General features: G+C 38.6%; 1 protein-coding gene across 7 annotated transcripts in view; it reads right to left on the bottom strand.

The window, feature by feature from the left end:
• LOC124556725 (neuropathy target esterase sws) overlaps positions 1-23560 on the bottom strand; it is a 220050-nt gene that overhangs the window by 125741 nt on the left and 70749 nt on the right. For all 7 annotated transcript variants that reach the window (XR_006968668.1, XR_006968667.1, XM_047130723.1 and 4 more), the window contains exons 13-14: positions 17181-17312; positions 9818-9941 (exon numbers count right to left, since the gene is read on the bottom strand). Coding sequence is in view for 5 of the 7 variants with exons in the window: in XM_047130723.1 (XP_046986679.1) it covers positions 9818-9941; positions 17181-17312 (256 nt within the window). In the remaining 2 variants the exon portion in view is untranslated. The remainder of the gene's footprint in view (positions 1-9817; positions 9942-17180; positions 17313-23560) is intronic.

Genomic DNA, 23560 nt, shown 5'->3' on the forward strand with positions numbered 1-23560 from the left:
TCTTTTCGTCGCCTTTTACGACTGGCAGAACATACCGGAGGCCTATTCTTTTCCCGGGCCTTATTATTATTATTATTATTATTATTATTATTATTATCAGGATGTTTGTGTGTGTGAACTTTTACTAAATATATTAACCAGTTAGACGTCAAAACTTTTATCTATAATCATGCACCCATGTATCTCACTCATTTGTGTGCTCAGGTAAGCCCTTTAAGTACTTGTTACTTCAATCTAAACTTGTAAAAGGAGACGAATATAAGAATTCGTGTTGGCATACTGATTTTGTCTGACAATTGTGTAAACTTGAAACATAGCAAGGTGGAATCACTCCAGATGATATCGTTCTGCTTCTTTAGATAAATGACTTCTTTCCTTGTCTTTGACTAATTCTACTCATGCAAGTATTCTATAAACCATGTGTACACAAAATTGCTAAGTTCTTATTTATGTAGTATTTTATGTATCTCATTATTTACCATACAGTTTGCAGTCTTATGATTTAGTTTTGCCTAAAAACTAATTGATTAAGAAATCTTGACAACTGAAATTGTTAAAACAGCATGTAATAGCGAAATTAGTGTGAGCTACTTAATAACTTTAAGGGGATTGACACAGCTCATTAGAAACCCCTAATTTCACTCTTTGCAGTACTCTGTTTCATTTTTCCAAAAACACATCTTAGGAAATATTCATAATGAAAGTCTGACCACACGCAAAATTACTTTTACACAAAGCTAGATGGTACCATGGCACGAGTTCCTGAACTCAATAGATCATTCCACTAGATCATTTTTTGGATTGGATATAATAAGACAATTTCAGGAAGATGTGGGAGATGCCATATGTCTTCATAAATGAGCAATTGCACTCTCCAAATAAGCCCAGTGACTACTAGTCACATTGCTCTCAGTACATGTCCTGCACATTTCAGCCTTTTAGTCTCAATGTAACGGACAAGATCTTGCTGAAAACCCAAGGAAATTCTGGTCTTACGTAAAATCGGTACGTGGGTCGAAGGCTTCCATCCAGTCACTCACTGATCAGTCTGGCCTGGCAACGGAAGACAGCAAAACGAAAGCTGAAATTTTAAATTTAGCATTTGAGAAATCTTTCACGCAGGAGGATTGTACAAACTTACCGCCGTTTGAGTCTCGTACAGATTCTCGAATGGAGGACACAGTGACAGAAATCCCTGAGGTTGTAAAGCAGCTGAATGGCTTGAAAATAAATAAATCGCCAGGTCCTGATGGGATTCCAATTCGGTTTTACAAAGAGTACTCTACTGCATTGGCTCCTTACTTAGCTTGCATTTATCGTGAATCTCTTGCCCAACGTAAAGTCCCGAGCGACTGGAAAAAAGCGCAGGTGACGCCTGTATATAAGAAGGGTAGAAGGACGGATCCTCAAAATTACAGACCGATATCCTTAACATCGGTTTGTTACAGGATTCTCGAACATATTCTCAGTTCGAATATAATGAATTTCCTTGAGACAGAGAAGTTACTGTCCATACATCAGCACGGCTTTAGAAAGCATCGCTCCTGCGAAACGCAACTCGCCCTTTTTCGACATGATATCTTGCGAACCATGGATGAAGGGTATCAGACGGATGCCATATTCCTTGACTTCCAGAAAGCATTTGACTTGGTGCCCCACTGCAGGCTCCTAAATAAGGTACAAGCATATGGGATTGGTTCCAAAATATGTGAGTGGCTTGAAGACTTCTTAAGTAATAGAACCCAGTACGTTGTCCTCGATGGTGAGTGTTCATCGGAGGTGGGGGTATCATCTGGAGTGCCCCAGGGAAGTGTGGTAGGTCCGCTGTTGTTTTCTATCTACATATATGATCTTTTGGATAGGGTGGATAGCAATGTGCAGCTGTTTGCTGATGATGCTGTGGTGTACGGTAAGGTGTCGTCATTGAGTGACTGTAGCAGGATACAAGATGACTAAGCCAGGATTTGTGACTGGTGTAAAGAATGGCAGCTAACTCGACATATAGATCAATTTAAATTAATGCAGATGAATAGGAAAAAGAATCTTGTAATGTTTGAATACTCCATTAGTAGTGTAGCGCTTTACACAGTCACGTCGATTAAATATTTGGGTGTAACGTTGCAGAGCGATATGAAGTGGGACAAGCATGTAATGGCAGTTATGGGGAAGGCAGATAGTCGTCTTCGGTTCACTGGTAGAATTTTGGGAAGATGTGGTTCATCTGTAAAGGAGACCGCTTATAAAACACTAATATGACCTATTCTTGAGTACTGCTCGAGCGTTTGGGATCCCTATCAGGTCGGATTGAGGGAGAACATATAAGCAATTCAGAGCCGGGCTGCTAGATTTGTTACTGGTAGGTTTGATCATCATGTGAGTGTTACGGAATTGCTTCAGGAACTCGGGTGGGAGTCTCTAGAGGAAAGGAGGCGTTCTTTTCATGAATCGCTACTGAGGACATTTAGAGAACCAGCATTTGAGGCTGACTGCAGTGCAATTTTACTGCTGCCAACTTATATTTCGTAGAAAGACCACAAAGATAAGATGAGAGAGATTAGGGCTCGTACAGAGGCATATAGGCAGTCATTTTTTCCTCGTTCTGTTTGAGAGTGGAACACGGAGAGCAGATGCTAGTTGTGGTACGAGGTACCCTCCGCCACGCACTGTATGGTGGATTGTGGAGTGTGCATGTAGGTGTAGATGTAGATATGATACAGACTATATAATTCACAGTTGAATCTCCTCCTCCAGATACCATTTTATTCTACTGACTCAACAATTGTTTCAAGATCTTTCCTGAAATATACCCATCGCTTTTCATCAAATTTTGTTATGTTTATGTTTCAGCATCATACGATAGCACTGGCTTTAGTTTTCCAGAAAGCAAGTTGGATTTCAGATGTTTTCTGAGGGCACTGTAGCACTTATTGGCAGACAATATTCATTCTCGGATTTCAGAGCTGACATTGTTCTTAGCGTGTACTTCTCATCCAACGTAAACTAACTAACTAAAGTGAAACTACACATGACATCAAACTTATACGAAACAGTTTCTCTGAATGGGGGCTCATTTCGATAATATTTAACACCTGTGGGCATATATTTAATTTTCCCTCCATTTATCTGTAGGTTCATCTTTCTAGTAGCTCTTTCAAGGCTTGTAATTGTAACAGTATCATCTGTATATGCCAGTACCTGAACTGATTTACACAGGATAGTTCCCTTTGTATTGATGTCTGCATCTCTTTTTCCATGGCTATATTAAACAGAAGGCAGGATAATGTGTCTCCCTGCCTTACTCCATTTTTATGGTCACAAAACTTGATAGCATTTTCTGTTTTTAACTTGACTCTGGCTGTTTTCCATAGTAGCTTTCACTAAGGCAATCAGTTTATTAGGAAGCTCTAACTCTTCCATTGCTATATACAGCTCACTTCTGTCGACACCGTTGCAGACTTATCTGAAGTCTTTGCGAAATATGAGTACTTATGTGTTAAATATTAGTATGGGGGCAACTGCTTTAACAACTTCCTCATATACTCTTTTCATTATTTTTTGGATTTGCTACATTTTTTCCATTTTTCCAGTTCTCTCTGCAGCTTTGGAATTAATAGTACTTGATGATCAATACAAGAGGCAGTTGAAAAGTTTCTAGCCTGAGATAATTACCATAATGTCTCGTACAAACACCACCACCCACTTTTATGGCGACCCTTTGACAGTATGCAAGCTTCATTAGTTTTGCTGCTAGGGTGTGTTGTGTACTGCAGTGTAAGCAAAATGGTGAATACAGAGAGAATCAAGAACTTTGCTGTGACTGAATATCTTCATTGAAGGCAATGACACCAAGGAAGTTACGGAGGACATGTGGAGTACACTTAAGGACAGTGCTCCGTCTTTTGCAACAGTGAAAAACTGGGTGTCCGACTTCAAACATGGAAGAACGAGTGTGTAAGATGCACCAAGGTGCAGAAGGTCTGTCACCATTGCCACTGATGAAATGGTGACTGCAATTCACAACATGATTTTGCAGGATTGTTGAACAGCATTGCATCAAATTGAAACCACATTTGGAATTTCCCATGGGGATGCTCATGACATTGTTGTGGATATTTTGGGAATGCGGAAAGTTTCATCTCTGTGGGTTCCGAAAGACTCGTATGCAGATCACAGATGGGAGCGTGTGCAGTGTTGTGAAGAAATCATCCACAAATTTGAAGTAGATGAAGGCGGCTCTCTTGCAAGATATGTGACAATGGACAAAATGTGACTTCACCACTTTGATCTTGAGACAAAACATCAGGCACAACAATGGAAACATTCTTCATCCCATACCCCAAAAAAATTCCAGGTGCAAAAATCAGCCAGTACGGTGATGGCATCAGTCTTCTGGAATGCAAAGGGCTAATTATGGTGGATTACTTGCAAAAGTGCGTAATTATCAATGCATCATATTACTGCACCCTTCTAAACCATATCAGAAAAGAGATAAAGAAAAAAAGGCGTGGAAAATTGGCGTGTGGAGTTCTCTTGCATCAGGGCAAAGCACCAGTACACAAAGCCCTCACCACACAGGAAACTCTGCATGACTACAGGTTCGAATTGTTACGTCATCTGTCATATTCTCCAGATTTGGCTCTTCCAGACTTTTTTCTTTTCCCAAACCTAAAAACGACCTCAAAGGACAACAGTTTGACAATGATGATGTAATGGTTGATGCTGCAAATGCTTGGTTGAACTCGAAATCGATGAAATTTCATTCGAATGGTTCGCAGAAGTTATCTGAGTGTGCCCGCAAGTGTATTAGTGTACACGGGTATTAAATTGAAAAATAAATTGATATTATGTCCTGTGAGTATCTAGAGATGAAGTTTTCCAGTCATGGATATCCCGCATGAATGAGTGAGTCATAACAACTTGAGGTCCCCACCACCCACCCATGGTAAAGAAGTTTCTACCACCATCACAATTCAGGCTGTTGAGCCAAAATCCTAGTCTCTCTAATGCACAAAGTTCCATTGCCACGTTCAAAGTTTCTCACTGGCACACACAAGTGCGCGCGCGTGAACACCCCCCCCCCCCCCCCCCCCACACACACACACACACACACACACAGAAGCTGGGGATGATGCTGATCAACTCTAAATTGGCCGAAACTAAACACAGTTATATTACTTGAGGTGCTTGTCATTTGGACCTAACAAGAGAAACCATGCAGTTTTAAAAATGCTACAGAAATGATGAACTACTTCTTCTCTTCCTTGAACACAATACTTCCCACATCTAATAAAAACTACTAATTCTAAATCTGACTGTGTGACAAAAACACTCTCAAGTAGTTTTACCCAACTGCCAGTGAAGAACAGAATACAAATTTTCCATTTAAAATATAAAGTGCTGCAGAGAAGGTAATATTTACTGCAGAAATCTTAATGTGTGATGGAAGCAAGGAGTCAAGAAAGGTTAGAGGATTAGGGTTTTATGCCACATTGCAGACACCGTCTTTAGATATGGAACACTAGTTTGAATTGGACAAGGTTAGGAAAGAAATCACAGCCCCCTTTTTTGCTCTTCAAAGGAGCCATCCCTGATTTAATCTTAAATGCTTTCACGAAACTACGGAAAATCAAAATCTGGATGGCTGGGATTTGAAACCAGCTGCTTCTAAATGTAAGTCCTGTGTCTCTTCCAGTGCACTAATTCACTGCTTTGCTCAGCTCAGTGCCATGTGCAACATAGATATGATGTGTTATTACTTTAACAGCAATTCCTCAAGTATTAGAGAATTGAAGTGTGAACTGAAAACTTAATACCTGCTTTTCCCAGCATTTCCAATGAGAGCAGACTGCAGACAGAACAAGCAAAAATACTTGGCATCTGAACATCTGGCCTCCCACCATGGCCGCAATGGTGCAGACTTCATACAGAAGGTGTGGAGCAAACCAAAAAGTTATCACCTAGACTCCCATTGTCACCATGTTTATGGACAATGTACAGAACAGCCCAATGCAAGGAAATTAACTAAATATGGAACATCAAGTCTCCCAAATCATTCAAGTAGAGCAGACCATACTGGGTAACACATGGGTGACTAGAGGCAGACACATCATACTGAAGTATATAATCATGAGGCACCTCCCTGACATTTCAGCAGCACCTGCGGATGGGAATGAGCTTTCACTGAAATACTGAGCCAGCAATATGCTCACACCTAGCTACTTTCCCAAGGATTACTGTTGCAGTTACAATGTAAGGGAAAACTGAGAATTAATGCATAAAAAATATATATGAAAGATTAGATTGATGAATTAAAAAGCAAAAAAAGGGATGAATGGACAGCAATATTGATGACAGGAGCTAAAAGTCAAAACTGAGGTGACATACACAAAAAAAGAAAAAAGCGTCAAAATAAGATGATGAAGCAGAAGAAAATATAAAAGGATGGAACTAAAATTAGAAAGACAAAATGAGGAGACAACAAAGAACCTATATGATGATGCAACAGTAGGACTGTAACAGTGATGGTCAGTGTAATGATAGATGGAGTAACCATAGATTAACAGTCAATTAACTTCAAAGTAAACTGAGTGGGAAAAGTATGAACCATTGCTGGAACAAGTTTCCATCTGCAGCAATTAAAGCCAATGTGATAGGAAACAAGTAATACATTTTATGTAAAGCAAAGTGTGTCTTCTCATAACATAATAGTGTGCAAATTGTGCATTAAGATGTAATGGTTTCCAAAACAGTGGCGCAGTTGTCTTCCTTCACTTTCATTGATAACCTTACACTGGTGACATTACTGTAAACACACGCACACTGCAATTTCTTAGATTTTTCTGGTGTGTGACTGATTATACCATTCTCCTGAGAATTCAGCATACAAACTGTGTATTATTTTATTCATCTTTCAGGCACACACCTGGGACAGCAATATTTAATCTTCCATTATTTCATCTGTTAACTGAGGTGAGTGCATGACTGAATTAAATCCATTTGACACAATGATATAAAGACATGTAAAATGCGCTTTCATGGATAAGTCAATCAGCGTAACAGTGTCAGTCATAGATAAAACATGTGTATGGCATATGTCGGGATACCAGGCAGTGAAGAATTAGAACAATAATTCCTCTGAGAGCACTCAAGTGAAATGAGCAGTTTCCATGGATTTTCAAGCTGGAATATCTCATCTTTGTATATTGTTTGGTTATTATACTTCCACAAATGTAGTTGCAGAAGAATGCTAAATGCATGGCTTGCATTAAGCAAGCAAAAGTAATGTAAATGAGAAATACATATATAATTCAACAAGCAAAGGGAAGAGTGTGTGGAGTGTGTAAAAAAAGAAACTGATGAAAACAGAGCATTGTCTGAAAATATAATACTATCATATGAAAATAAAAAAGTAACAAACACTTAGAAGTAGCTAACAAATTTAACATTTTCACAGGTGTTGAAGATAATATAATCACACATAAATAACAATACCCAATCCAATAAACATATGTAGTAGGTCACTGTACTTCAGCAATATGAAATACCAAAAATAAATAAATAAATAAAATTAGTAAAATACTCTAACTCTGCAAGCAATGATGGCATCTAAATGTATCTAGAGGGTTCTACAAATAATGAATATGTGACAGTCTACAGTTAAGGAAACTTGTTAGCATATAATTATTGTTAGAACTCACTAAAAGGTAGGGATTAACACTTACTAAAATGAAGTGCTTGTTTATGTTAAATACGAAAATATTTTATGCAAGGTCAGATTTGACCCCTTGCCATCATTTTAGGAATGTCAGAAACTCCACCATTCTAGTGTCAAGATGTTTCAGCATCTGTAATGTTGAGTAGACAGTTGGGAATGGTGTATTTATTCTTAGATCTGACACATTTTGGGAGTTTCTCTTGAACATATGTACTTAATTAACTGGAAACTTCAATGTTTGAGGAAGCAGAGTGAAAATTCACTCAGGAAATATTCCCCCGGGGAGCAGCTTAGCCACGTATCCGCAATATCATATCTTTCACGAGTGCTAGACCGACAAGGTATGCAGGAGAACTCCTGTGAAGTTCAGGAGATAAGAGATGAAGTATTGGCAGAAGTAAAGCTATGACCCTGAAAGGCAACGGTTCCAGGTTCAAGTTCCGGTCTTGCACACAGGAACTTTCAATACAACAGGGGTTTTGAAGGGACCCAGGACAATCTGACACTAAATTATTCTGCTGTGTTTGATATCTTAAGGAGTTATTGTCAAAGTAATTATTACATTACATTTTGAACATAAAAAAATAAATATAACTGATTTAATTGAAAATCATCAAGCTGGTGTAATACAATGTTTGGTGTCTGACGATGATATAGAACTAAAATGGGATGAAACAACTGTCCTACTTGGTGTATGTGAAACAGTCGCCACTCTTGCGAACACAGCATTGCAAAAACACACCAAATTTATCAAATGAGGACTATGTTACAAGTTCTTTGCATTTGTATTCCCACACTTCACATGCAAAATAGGAAATGGGAAAATGTCACAGACAAGCAGATAAACAGAGTACTCATCATTCCAGGTGACAACATAGGGATCATGTTAAGCAATAGACAATCAAGGCACTTATAAATTGAAGAAAGCTGTGTTGACATGGGTTCAAAAAGGAGGAGGAAGAAAGATTAGTGTTTAACATCCTGTCAATGAAGAGGTTATTAAAGATGAAGTACAGCCTCATACTGGGGATTTCTTACTGAGAAGTGCATTTAGCACCACAGAATTCCTTCCACAGGAATAGCTAGCTTCACGTTTGTACCATACTAGTTATAATTAACTAAGAAACAATGTATTATTGGATTTGTTTACATGATTTACCTATGTACTTATGACACAAACTGTTCTGTGTGTCTGCAATCCAAAGTAAATCTTGTATTTATCTATGGAGAATAAATACATTACTTCAGTTTGATTTTCAGTGTTCAGGGCAAAATAAAAAAATTGTATACGAAATATCCTGTAGTAGATCAGTATGTGGAGTGCAGAAACACATAATAGAAAATGACATTCACATTAACTTTTGAGCACTAGCTCTTTTTCTAGCAATAGCACACATTCTCTCACACAACACAGACACCCAAACACACACTCTCGTGGCCACCACAAGAATTGCCATGGCTAAAGTAGGGTACATTTGGGTGTCTATTGTGTTGTGTTGTGTGTGTGTGTGTGTGTGTGTGTGTGTGTGTGTGTGTGTGTGTGTGTGTGTGTGTGTGTGTAATTGCTCGAAAAAGAGCTAGTGCTTGAATGCTAGTGTAAATGCTGTTTTCTATTATGTGTTTCTGTGCACCATACTCTGATCCACTACAGGTGAGTGGTTGCCTTTCCCTTATTTTATGTATTGCTCCATTAAGATATGTTAGAATACTTCATCAATACTAGCATCAGCTGAGAGAGAATGATAGCTCTAGTGTACATTAAAAGAGAAAGAACCAGTCATGACATTTTTACTTGAAGTGATTTAGAGACACCACACGAGAACTTTAATAAAGAAGGCTGCATATGGATTCAAACTAAGACCTCTCCAGTGTTTAATCACATCTGCTTCACTGAGTTGGACTAATTTAGTTCTACATTTGACTCAGATTTAAGTTGCAATAAAACGTTCTTTTTATTGTGTACAACTAAATAATGCTACACTAATCACATAAATCTTGATTTATAGTATAAATTATTTATATACAAACCTTTATTTTCTACTTAAGTTTCTCAAAATACAAACATTATATGAACAGGCAGACTTTCAACATTATGTTACTTACAATTCCAATAAGGTCACCCTTGCCATATTCACCAACTTGCTCCTTTTTGCCATTGCTGTGTGTGATTACAGATCTTAGACGACCACTTAGAACAATAAAAGTGCTGTCTGACTCATCACCTTGCCTGAAACAGAAATAAGTTACATTATTTGTGTATCTGATGACCTATGCCACTATTTTTCTTTTGCAATTCTGTATGCAGTAATCATGTCATTTTTCCATAATGCTCAAAAAATCTACCACCTTCCAAAACCAGACTACTACTTTGAAGAAACCCATACCAAAGTATTCATCATTCTTTGTGTTATCGACATTATTGATTCAATATTATGAAAAGGATAGTTGCTACTCGTCATACAGCAGAGATGACGAGTCACAGATAGGCACAACAAAAAAGACTGTCAGAAAGGGAGCTTTCGGCCAACAATGCCTTCTTTGAAAAGAGACAAAAACACACACACATACATACATACATACACACACACACACACACACACACATACACACACACAAATGCAACTAAAACACACATGACCACAGCCTCTGGCCGCTGAAGCCGGACTGCGAGCAGCAGCGCTTGATGGGACAGGCAACCGGGTGGTGGGGGTAAGGAGGAGGCTGGGGCAGGGACAGGGAGGGATAGCAGAGTAGGGATGGGAGACAGTAAAGTGCTGCTTGTGCGGGCATACAGGGACAAGGTGGAGGGAGGGTAGGCCAGCTAGGTGCAGTCAGGAGGTTCTAGATGGACATATCATCATTGTGACCAGAGATGCAGTCATTTGCCCTCATTATCTGGAGGTGTCAGTGGAAATTTCCCCATTGTGGTGCCTCAATTATTGTCAGTTCCCCTAACCTTTGCACTTTCCATAAGATGGATGCCATGGAGAGAATGACCTTGGAGGTTGTGTGTTGACTCTATATTGCTAGGCTCACAGAATGATGCATTAGGTGCTGTCATACTGCGCTGTTTGTACTTCTCAATTACGACTTGGCTCAGTGTGCAAATGTATTATGAAAGGCACCCTGACTTCTGCAACAACATATTCTTTGCATGCCCCTGGTACTGGCTGTAGCACACGGTATAAGCTCTGCTGTCTACATCATGCAATAACTTTAAAAATTTGTATGTGCATCTTGGGAGTTAGACCAGCTGTGCAGCAATTGTGTAAACCTGCTATTGGTGGTATTTTGTGGTAAGTTCCTATGCGAGCAAACTGCTGAGGTCATTGGTCCCTAGGCTTACACACTACTTAATCTAATTTAAACTAACTTACACACAGGAAAACACAAATGCCCATGTCCGAGGGAGGACGCGAACCTCCGACAGGGGGAAATGCGCGGACTGTGGCGAGGCGTCTCACACCGCTCGGCTGCTATTGGTGGTGATCAGAGTTTTTGAATATTTCCATCCAAACTGTCAATCTATGGATCTGGAATCAGTTTGCAACTCCTATTTACATATCTGGATAATTTTTAGTGTTGGCATTAAAATATTGTTCTCTTTGTTATTCTGTTCTACACAATTTAATTAGTTAATTAGTTAGTGACATGTTCCTTACATCATTTGAGTGAGTCAGTTTACAGGATATGTATACATGATTATTTTCAGTTGAATGTTACATGCTGGTAACTAACGAGTTCATAAATGGCACACTGGCCTAAATTTAAAATTGATGAACATAGTCCTCATGTTCAAATTTTCAAATGTGTGTGAATCCCTACGGGACCAAACCGCAGAGGTCATTGGTCCCTAGACTTACACACTACTTAAACTAACTTATGATAACAACACACACACACACACACACACACACACACACACACACACACACACACAAGGGAGGACTTGAACCTCCGGCGGGAGAGTCTCTGACAGCTTTAATGATAATGAATTATAAAGGCCAGTTTTTCTACTTGTGTTTTAGGTATGGACATTGCTAGTCTTTTCAAACATTCTTTTCAAACTGTGATGGATTATTTGCAATGACTTTCATTAGTAACTCAGTCACAAAATTGGTGAATACCAAGCCTGCTTCTGCACTGGTCGAAGCTGTATAGTGCAAATATTCAATTTAAAAATTAAAATAAAAGCCTGCAAGAAGAGCCAATCACATGCTCCTTTGTTGATTTTGAGAAGGCATATGATTCTATACAGTCCCAGTCCAGTCCACTGAAGAACAAGGATTCAACCCAAAAACCCTACATCTAATCAAAAACACACCTCTGAAGTAAAATTCGTTGGTGAGGTGTCAGAACTATTTCTGTTCAGAACCAGTGTTCAACAGGGCAACGGTCTGTCTCCTATCTCTTTAAACTGGTTTTTGACAAATTCATCTGAGAATGGAGAAAGAACTAAAACCAAAACCACTAGAAGCCCACACAACTTGGAAGACCTTAAAATGGCATCCAGATTTCTCATTTAGCTTTTGCAGATGATCTAGCAAAAGCAGATGCTGAGACGACAGCAATCAAATGGATAGAAACTCTCAAGGAACATGCTGAAAGAGTTGGTCCTCAAATCTTCTTCTAAAGAAATTGAGTACATCTGCTCAAAACACTCTGTTCATAAGCTGATCACAAAATATGGAGAAATTAAGAGTGTTTCATACTTTAAGCAATTAGACGAAATTCTCGATCCTACAGGGGGAGAGAAAATGGCACAGAAAACCAAATGTAAAAACATAGGAGAGCTTATGGTAAAACTTACATAACCTACAACAAAAAAACATGATGGCCATACTCTAAAAAATCTGGCACTGTAATACAGTTATCAAGCCTGAATTCTTGTACCGAAAATAAAGAAAGGATACAAGACAGATGCAGACTACAATCTCCCTCCATCCCCCCCCCCCCCCCCCCCCCCACAAAAAAAAATAAAATTTCATGGCAGACCGATATAACAAGTCAAAATCGCATCCTGAATTCAGCAGGCCAAAAAGGACTTAGAAAAGGCTCATATAAGTCAATCATATATTTTCAACATAAAATCGTACAGACAAAAAAAATTAGCAGACAAAGTCACCAACAGACCACGGACAAAGTTGACTGAAGAAAGAAAAAGAATCCAAGGAGAAAAAATGAGATCTGCTTGGAAATTCTGAAGGCTGAAACATAATAGCTTTGTGTGATCCAACAGGGTGACACCCAACAACAACAACAACAATAATAATAATAATAATAGCAGTTAAAATGCCTAACTCTTTGAATAGATATCTATAAGATGACTGCTGGTGAACATGATTTATTATGCTTATTGCTTACTTTTATGTGATTAATGCTATCTGAGTGATGAAGTACCCCAGTAAATTATTCCATAATACATTACCGAGTCAAAATATGAAAATATGTTAGGAGGTTAACTTGTTTGGTTCCAAGACTAGCGAAAATGGTTCAAATGGCTCTAAGCACTATGGGACTTAACATCTGAGGTCATCAGTCCCCTAGACTTGGAACCACTTAAACCTAACTAACCTAAGGACATCACACACATCCATGCCCGAGGCAGGGTTCGAACTTGTGGCCGTAGCAGCAGTGCGGTTCTGGACTGAAACATCTAGAACCACTCAGCCACAGTGGCTGGCCAAGACTAGCAATTATATGAAAAACAAAAGTAGTTGAACTTAATTGTTTGAGCAGCTGAGTACTGTGTTTCTTCTGGATTAATTTTTCACCAGTATGTCAACCCAAGAATTTGGAACATTCTACCCTATTTACTGAATCCTGTTCATTTTCTATATCAATCGTTGGTATGACTATTTATTGAACTCATATAGTGAGTTCTCTCACATTAAGGGAGAGTCTGTTCTCAGAAATTAACTTGATAGCGTTTTGAAAAACATCACTAACAATTTATTCTTTTCCTTTCGTTCTAATGGGATTCATAGCACTAGCATCATCTGCAAAAAGTACCTATTCTGCTCATTGAATGATAAGTGGAAGATCCTTCACATATATAAAGGATAGGAGTGTACCCAAAATTGAAAACTGTGAGACTCCCTTTGTGATTTCTCCCCAGTCACTAAAATTTACTTTCCTTCCAACATTGTTTGAATTATTCAGCACAACTTTTTGCATTCTGTCTGTTAAGTATGATTCAAATAGGTTGTTTGTAACAACAGCAGTTCCATTAAACTTTTTCTCTAGGAGAGCAACATGATCTATGTAATCGAATGCCTTGGACAGATCACAAAAAAATCCAGTCGGTGAAAGTTTGCAGCAAATGATCCAGATGTGCACATTTTCCCGATATGAATTTTTACTAAATTGTTTACTGATGCACTGTCTACTTTCTGAGAATCCTTCAGTGACAGCTCTGCTAGCATAAAAAGTTTCTTCAGGATTAGGAATAGTGTTGACGAAGTTCATAAGGCATACCACAGTAAATGTTAACACCACCAAAAGATTTTTATTGATGAAAGTTCATTGTAGTTGAAAGGATCATTATCTTTTAAAAGTTCATTTCATTCAAAAGAAGTAAGTCTATATTTCAACAATTGGTAGTCAATCCCAGGCATGCTTTCTCAGTTCACAATCATGGAACAACCACAAGGATTAGTGTTGTCAATTGTGTCTTATTCATCTCGTGATGTACATTTGCAATCCATTTTGTTTGTGTACAGGAGACATGTCAAAAATTTATAATGCAGTTATAATGATTTTTGCATTTATAAATAATAGCACTACAATAAATAATAACATTATGAGGATATTTCTTGGAATGTGTAACACGTTGTATCCAGTTCAAATTTCCAGTTTGTCCTGTATGAATTTATCCACTGAGTAATAACACTTCAGTGTCAGTACCTCATATAGCTTTCATTTAAGTGAACCTAAATTTCTCTGCATCAACTTCTTCCCTTTTTAATTTATTACAAATTTTCATTCCCATGTATTGAGGTCCCTGGGAATACAGTCTGAGGTGGTGGGTAGGGAGCATAAGATTTCTAGTATCATGTGAATGGACAAAATGGTTTCCCTCAAATAATTCATGTCTGGTGTACAAAAATATAATAATCTCATATATGTATAAGGATGGCAGAGTTAATATTTTAAGTTTTCTAAATAATGGTCGACATGCTTCTTTGTGATTTGCAGTGCACATATTTCGAATGATTTTTTCCTGTATTTTTAGTATCCGCACATTGTTTCTCGAGTTACTCCAAAAAACAATACCATACCTAATAATGGATTCAAAGTAGCTTGTATATGCTACTTTTTGCGTGTCCACGTCAGTTGCTGTTGATAATATTTGCACTGCAAATGAAGAAAGCTGCTCAGTTTGTTTGCCAGGTATTTAATGTGTGCCTGCCAGTTCAAATTTTTAGCTACATTTAAACCTAAGAATTTGACTGAGTCAACTTCCTCTATATCTTGGTTGTTGTGTACAATCATAATCTGCTCACATTTTGACTGTTTGGCTTCGAACTGCATCATGTGAGTCTTAGATATGTTTAAATTCAACTCATTTAGCTGAAACCAAGTTTCTAAGGCACTGAAGGTGTTGATCACAAACTTGGGAATTTTTTCCGAATCCTGATCTTCAACTAACACAGAAGTATCATCTGCAAACAGAACTGATGGGGAGCTGATATTTAATGGCAAGTCATTAACATACAAGAGAAATAGAACTGGGCCTAATATGGAGCCTTGTGGAACACCCTGAGATAATTAATTTTTTTTTTTTTTTTTTCCACTTAGAAAGAATATGCACCATTGTTTGTGGGAATGGGCGCAACACATCAAAACACCAGGAGAAAATGGATAGTGCATGACTCTTGTTTATGTCAAATGATACATTACATGGCAATCAAGAGGTAGGGTATAAGAGAGGCATGCATGTTCAGCAGCTGAACAGCATAGACATTCCTAAGAGAGAAAACACTTTCAGGAATATGAGTGATGGTAAAAAATTTTAAGAAACTGGAATTTCGTGATTATAAAACTCTCCTATGAAACAGCTGACCTTTCTGAAATGATACCGAGAACTGTGAAGTAGTACAGGAAGTTCACCTTCCACCTTCTGCACCACTGTGCTTCAGTTTCTCATTATCTCCACTGGATGGTAGTTGGGCAAAACAAGTTAGTAATGGTGTTTCATCTGTCACTGGTAAGAGAACTTGTAGAAACTTTTCAACAGAACTGAAGAAATTCGAGGAAGACACACTGATGATGAGAATCCTATAACTATTTATTGGTATACTTTTTTACTTTTTTACATGTTTTAAACAGAACAATCAAAGATAGCAGTGTTGATGCATAATTGCATAATTTGCTTGTCATAGAATGTCTGCCAAGAAACGAGAAACAAATGCAAATAGTACAAATTACTATTGTGTATTGTATTGTGTTTCATGTCATCACAAAAAAGATACTCATGAACTGTCCAAGAAAGGTGACATAGGTGTGTGTGTGTGTGTGTGTGTGTGTGTGTGTGTGTGTGTGTCTCAAAAGGATGACATGTAAACAATGTTTGGACAGTGTAAGAGTTGCCGACTGTGAACCTTTTTTCCTGGAGGAATTATTGTGGTGCAAATAAACACGTAATTCTTTGTGGTAAAAGTCATTTTAACATCTCCCTGTTTTGCAATTACAGTAATGAGTTTTTTGGAAAGTTCACGGTCATAAATTCATAATCTGATTAACTTTTACAGTCGATGAATTTAGTTTCACTCAACAGTAGCAAAACTCAAGCAACAAGAATTGTCACAGCTACCACTCTAGGTGTACTCAACATAGTGTGAGGCCAGCTGTTCTGGTACCTTGGCATCTGGCCGCAGTCTTAACACAAGCACTCAAGACAAGCAACCAGATTACACAGAAAGATTCAGCAATGAAGACAGTGGAATGCAGCAACCACATCTGAAGGATACAAAAGATTAACAGGTGTAGCTGAGCCCAAAATACGATCATCATGCAGATCAATGGATGATGATGGCTAACTATCAACTCCTGTTATAGTCTCATACTTTATTTATAAAATTATGAGACAGAACTGTTAGCTGTTACTTACCTTAAGCAGACTGATGAGTACAAATAAGAGTACACAAAACTATCCTGGGTTTTGGAACCATTAGTTCCTTCCTCAGGGAGAAGGGAGGATAGGTTGTCGAGGGTTAAAAATGAAAGCCAGGTCACTCAGGCATTAGGATGAGGATTTATTAAGACAATGATTTATTTTCTGGGAAATGTTTCTATTAATTCATTCATATTGGAGGGAGGGTGGGGGGGGGGGGGGGGGGGGGGGCAGGGACTTTCCTGTAGACTTGTCGACAATAACTGCAATAGGCACCTACCATAAATACAAAGCAAAAACACACATTTGTATCTATTTGTTCGATTTAAGACGACACTTTCAATTACTAACCTGTAGACTGCACGTCCTGTTTCAACAAAGACCCAGTCCAGACCAAAATCTACTTGACGAACAAATGGTGATAACCTCCTAACAACTGTATGGGCAATGTGGAGCACAACACGTGGTTCATGGCACATAACCCTGAAAGCAAAAAGGAGGCAATATGGTACAAATAATAATAAACAAGAATGTGTGTACATCTCAATCCCCTCCTTTGTCTGTCTTTAAAAGTTCCGAGACAATTGTGATTAAAACGAATAAAACTATAATTATGAGAAATACAACCTAAGTTAAAATCACCTCTACCCCATCATTATGTATGTCCATACAATCACGTACACTATCACTCAATGTAAAACTGTAAATACAGTTTGTGGGTTTTTAAAGGATGTCTTGGTCACCTTTGACTAACATTTTTTATTTATAAAACTCACTGTTGCAATTTTGGCTGTGTGGCCATTATGAGATGGCTAAATTATGCTTCAGCATATTTTAAAACTTCAATAAACATATACATATCAGATATGTCATCACCACATATTGGGTATTTAATTTTATCGTTGTTATCTTTAACATAAATCACATCAAATGACTACATCTACATCTACATCTACATGATTGCTCTGCAATTCACAATTAACTGCCTTATTATGGCATAAAGTCAAGCGCCGGCACACACATCAGGTATAACAGAGCAGAGAGGGCCATGAGAAGACGTCAACCAATTGCACGCTGACCGGCCCTTCTTCAGGACGACAACCCGACAGCAGCGGCTCCTATGTGCAGTGGACGTAAGAGGTGCGCCTGACTGGTCCTGGTCCAGTTGAAGAGCAGCTTCAAGATTAGGCACTTGTATAGCAGCGACTACTCTATTCATGTCTATGTAACACGGACTTGGGGATTGTTATATTGAAGAACATTGCTTATTTTGCGTGTCGCCTTTTGCTTGCGACACATCTGTGTAACACAAAGTTAAGTATTGTATTTGTCCACTCTGTAATAAAACTCATTAATGTGATTTGTTTGAATGTTGTTTAGCAATCCGAAAAAGCAGGTTTCCTGGACACACCACATTTGATGACTACGCTTGATTTAATATGCCTGGCAGAGGGTTCATTGCATTAACTTCTAGCTATTTCTCTGCAGTTCCTCTCTCTAACAGTGTAAAGGCCAGTGTACAGGAAAAATAAACACTTAAAACTTCCCATGGTAATCTAATTTCTCTTATTTTATTGTGACTAACATTTTACGAGAAGATCGTTCTGCAATGAAAAACACCTATGATTTAACCCTCCAGTGGAGGTGCCGATTACCATTAACATGAGCAGGAGCATGGCACACTTTGTACACATGTAAAGAATAACTGTCTTTATATTACCAAGACAGACATGTGACAAAATTATGGTTTAATCTTACTTTAACTAAACAATGATAAAATAAGCTAACAATGTCTGAGCTAAATCACTGTTTAATTAAACAATAATAAAATATACTTTTCATTGCATCACACTGTTGCTGCACACAAGTGTTATCCCATAGTAATGAACCACTGGATGCATTAAACCATGCAGTTGCATCACATCCCTGCCAACCGCTTACTTGATTATGAATTATCTCATAGATAACTGCCTCATTGTGTGATTTAGCTGCTAGCTCGGAATCTGGGTCACTTTCTTGCATGGGTCGAAAATTTTTCTAACCTAGCTTGCTGTTATTTTTGGACATATGACAACACAATTTATTACTGTGTTAGCTGAAGCAATAATGAGGGAATAGATATGGGCTCACAATTGTGAACCAATAATGTAATGATACAAAACAATGTTATTTGTGTTTTGTGCACTTTACACACAGGCACACCCATTCAAGGGTTAATGATTTGCACCCAAATTCATGTATCATATCCATGGCATTCTCTCCACTATTTTGCAATAATACACAATGAGCTGCCCTTCTTTGAACTTTTTTGATTTCCTCCATCAATTGCATTGGATGTGGATTCCACACTGCACCCAGAAGTGGATGGACAAGTATGGTGTAAGCAGTCTCTTAGTAAATCTGCTGCATTTTCTAAGTGTTCTGGCAATTAATCTCAGTCTTTGGTTTGATTTCCCCACAACATTATCTATGTGATCAGTCCAATGTAAGTCATTCGTAATTGTAATGCCTAAGTATTTGGTTGAATTTATAGCCTTTAGATTTGTGTGTTTTATTCTGTAACCGAAATTTAGTAGCTTCCTTTTAGTACTCACGTGAATGACTTCACACTTTTTATTATCTAGAGTTAATTGCCACTTTTTGTAACACACAGATATCTTGTCTAAATCATTTTGCAATTTGTTCTTATCTTCTGATGACTTTATAAGACAGTAAATGACAGCATCAACTGCAAACAATCTAAGAGAGCTGTTCAGATTGTCTCCTAAATCATTTATATAGATCAGGAATTGCAGAGGGTCTGTAACAAACACTCCCTTGGGTAATGCCAGATACTACTTGTGTTTCAGTCAATGACTTTCCATCAGTTACTACAAACTGCGTCCTTTCTGACATGAAATCACAAATCCAGTCACATAACTGAGACGATACTACATAGGCATCCAATTTGATTAGAAGTCACTTGTGAGGAACAGTATCAAAAGCATCCCCCATTGATAGCACACATTATTTGTGAGAATAAAGAGCTTGCTGTCTCTCACAAGAACAATATTTTCTGAAGCCACACAAATCTGCATTTATTCAGTGTACATGAGGAGCAGTTTGGTCTGATTTATGTAAAATGTGAGAACACCACTAATGTTAAATGCCCATCATAGGATGAGATGATGACATGTATACATTTCAGTTATTTTTTAAGGTTTTGACAGGTTGCTCGTTTGTTTCGTTTTAGGGTGCCAAAAACAACTAGGTTCATACGCACTCAAGTCAAAACTATAGAGAACAAACACAGAGATGAGGGAAACGACTATATGTTAGTCCCAATGGACAGAATAGGAGACAGCTAAAAAACGCACATGGGGGGGGGGGAATACAAAAATGGAGGTCCAAACCTAAAAATTAAATGGCCTTCGCCATATTGCTTTGGTAGATAAAAAGTAAAACGCGGTCGACAGCCCATGCATCAGTTGCTAAAACAGCTGATAAATCAGACGGCAAACCCAAGTTGGAACGTAAAAAAAAAAAAAAAAAAAAAAAAAAAAAAAAAAAAAAAAAAAAAAAAAAAAAAAAAAAAAAGCGTTCCAGCAGGAAGAGGCAGACAGTTAAAATTTGGACGCAATGAGTACAAAGTGGTGGGGCACCACCACTGAGCAAATTACGATGGTAATGCAGTGCTCAATATGCAGCCGAGTTAAAATAATCTCCTCCCGGCGGGATTTTGACAGGTGCTGAAGCACAATTTCATCACTTGATAATGGCCAGATGGCTGAAACTGTTATAGCTGTTTTTATAAATAAATAATTTTTCAGTCAAAAGTGAACATAATGTTCTTCAAAAAATTTTACACGACTGAACTCCAGCTATAAGAAGTTAAACAGCTTGTCATTTTACAACCTATTAAAACAAAGATGAAAAGGCTAAAATAATACCTATCTCATGTTGAGTATGGCCACTCAATTTATAAAGATATCAGTCTCACTCACAAAACATTAACTACTTCTCCTGATAATTTGGGAAGGAGGTCAGATATTTCACAAAACCTTAAAATTTGCATCACTGTCGTTTCACTTGCTAAAATAAATGATGTATCCACGGATTAGTTACCTTCTGCCCTATTGTTGGTGGTGATGCACATCAACAGCACAAGTTGGGCTCTTCTGGACTGTTTTCGCTCCATTAAGGCTCTATTTGGTGATTGGGACTGCTCTGTGACTGGTTATGACAAACTGTCCTTGTTACCAGACTTGGCCTAGACAGTTCTCCCACAGTTTTTTGTTCACCCCACAGTTTTTTGTTCACGAGCGAGGGTAAACCCTGGTGTTCTGTCACTACTGTCATATATTTACTGTGTACTTGGTTATTTGTAACTAAACTACAGATACTACAGGTTTTGGTGATGAGGTCATTTCATTTTCACGTGTTTCCCACCAGCACAATGGATTCAACATTGGTTCAGTTGTTACAATAACAAAAACAGCGGGAGCAGCAGCAGCAGCAGTAGCTACACTTGGTTTGTGAATTGGTTACAGTTTCACAGATTGCCATAATCCTTCCACAACAACCCTTGGCACACCCACCTGAGCCCCCAGCTTTTCCTGTTTCAAGAGGTGGAGGAAGAGTGGGACTCGTATATGTGGCATTTGCAGCTACATTTTGTAGCATTTCATGTAATAGATCTAACTTCAAAAAAATCCTTTTCCTTGTCTGTATTGGACATGAAACATTTTATTTGTTTACAAAACTTGCTCTGTTAATGACATTATTCTCAAATGTGAGAGTTGCCCAGGGCTTATTATCTCAAGCAAACCAATGACTGTGGCTTCCCGTACAGATTTTCAGCAGAGACAAAAGAGAGCACGTCCTATGGCATGGGTGGCCAAGCTCCAGGGTTTAAGTCAGAAATGCATATTTGCTTGTGCTGCTTACTGTAAACAGTCCTATGCCAACACTTATATGCAACATCATAGTCGTACCTGTTCCAGATGGATAGGTGCATTAGGAGGCATCACGTTTAGAAGATCTCACGGTCATGGAGGTCGTGGCTGTCACCCAGATGCTTGGGGATGTCATGAGAGTAGTGGTGGTGCATTCTATACCACAACAAAGGCACCATTCACTGACACCCTTCTCTTGTAATTCGCACCATTCGTCTTTGGCCTGTGGCTTTTTCCAAAGCAGTTTCCCCTCTTGTGCCAACTGTTTCTGATCACACATATATAGCCACTGTCCACAGCGGCAGATACGGTGACAGCTTACCATAAACTACGCCGTGCAGCAGTTGCCCATCATGGCAGCCAGCATGGCCAGTCCTTAAATGCATAAGTGAAGTCCCCAGAGATTCGTAGTGTTATGATGATGCTCAGCCAGGAGCTCAGTGTTCCCAGCAAGATTTTACACTGCAAATTCAACAAAAGCGATACTGTACCCTCTATGTCTCTCTTGAATCTTGACATGTATCACTGCTCAGGCTGCTTTTCTAATTCCTCCACCAACCAGTGTTTGGTCAGTTATGCTGACCATCCAATTCGTGTCTAAGACCAGTTTAAGATCAGTGTTGAGTATCGGCCTGTCATGTGGGTGGTCATAGTTTTGACTGTCGACAGTGCATTGTCCAAAAACAATTTTGGTCTTGACAAATCCACGGTTTTTGATTTTCAGGATGCTGCCCAAATCATTTCCAACTCCATCCCGTTGCAGGCACTAGGTGACCTTTCTGCAAGTTTGGTTCACTGTTTTGGCTGGGATTGGTCTCTGCAAAAGACTAGGACACTAAAACCACCCTTAATCCAATGGCAGTTCCCAAATTTTGTCATGCTTAGCCTACTCCATTTGCTCTGTGGTCAGCAGTGAAAGAAGAACTGGACAGGTTGCATTGCCTGGGTATTACTGAACCCCTTCCTTCCAGCCAGTAGGCTATGCCTCTGATGCTTCATTTTTGTGCAGATTTTATGTCTGCCATTAATGCCCAATTGTTAATGGCTATCTACTTTATTCGTTGTCCTCAAGAAATACTCACAAAACTGGTGGGCAGTGAATGTTTTCCTAAAATTGACTTGGCAGAGGTACACCTGTAGCTTCAGCTGGATTCTGCCTCTTTCATGCTGTGAAAACTACACTGATGACATTATTGTTTTAGGTTTCTCATGGCAAGAACATCACACTAACCTTTAGATTCTGTTCACTAAACTGCAAGTGGTAGGCCTGAAGTGCTACCAGCAGAAATCAAAGTTTTTTTGGACAAAAATAGAATATCTGGTCCACCTTCTCTCGAAGAACGGTATCAAACCTGTGAAGCACCACACAGTGTCAGTTGATAAACTATCTAAACTATGGAACCTGAATGAACCTCAATTATTTCTGGATAAAGTTAATTAATATTCAAAATGTCTTCCTAATACAGCATATACACTGAAGAGCCAAAGAAACTGGTACATCTGCCTAATACCCTTTAGGGCCCCTGCGAGCACAGAGAAGTGCCGCAACACGATGTGGCACGGACTCGACTAATGTCTGAAATAATGCTGGAGGGAACTGACACCATGAATCCTGCGGGGCTGTCCATAAATCCATAAGAGTACAAGGGGGTGGAGATCTCTTTTAAACAGCACATTGCAAGGTATCCCAGATATGCTCAATAATGTTCATGTCTGCGGAGTTTGGTGGCCAATGGAAGTGTTCCTGGAGCCACTCTGTAGTAATTCTGGACATGTGGAGTGTCACATTGTCCTGCT

The sequence above is a fragment of the Schistocerca americana genome, chromosome X (genome assembly GCF_021461395.2).
Source record: "Schistocerca americana isolate TAMUIC-IGC-003095 chromosome X, iqSchAmer2.1, whole genome shotgun sequence".
Lineage (NCBI taxonomy): Eukaryota > Metazoa > Arthropoda > Insecta > Orthoptera > Acrididae > Schistocerca > Schistocerca americana.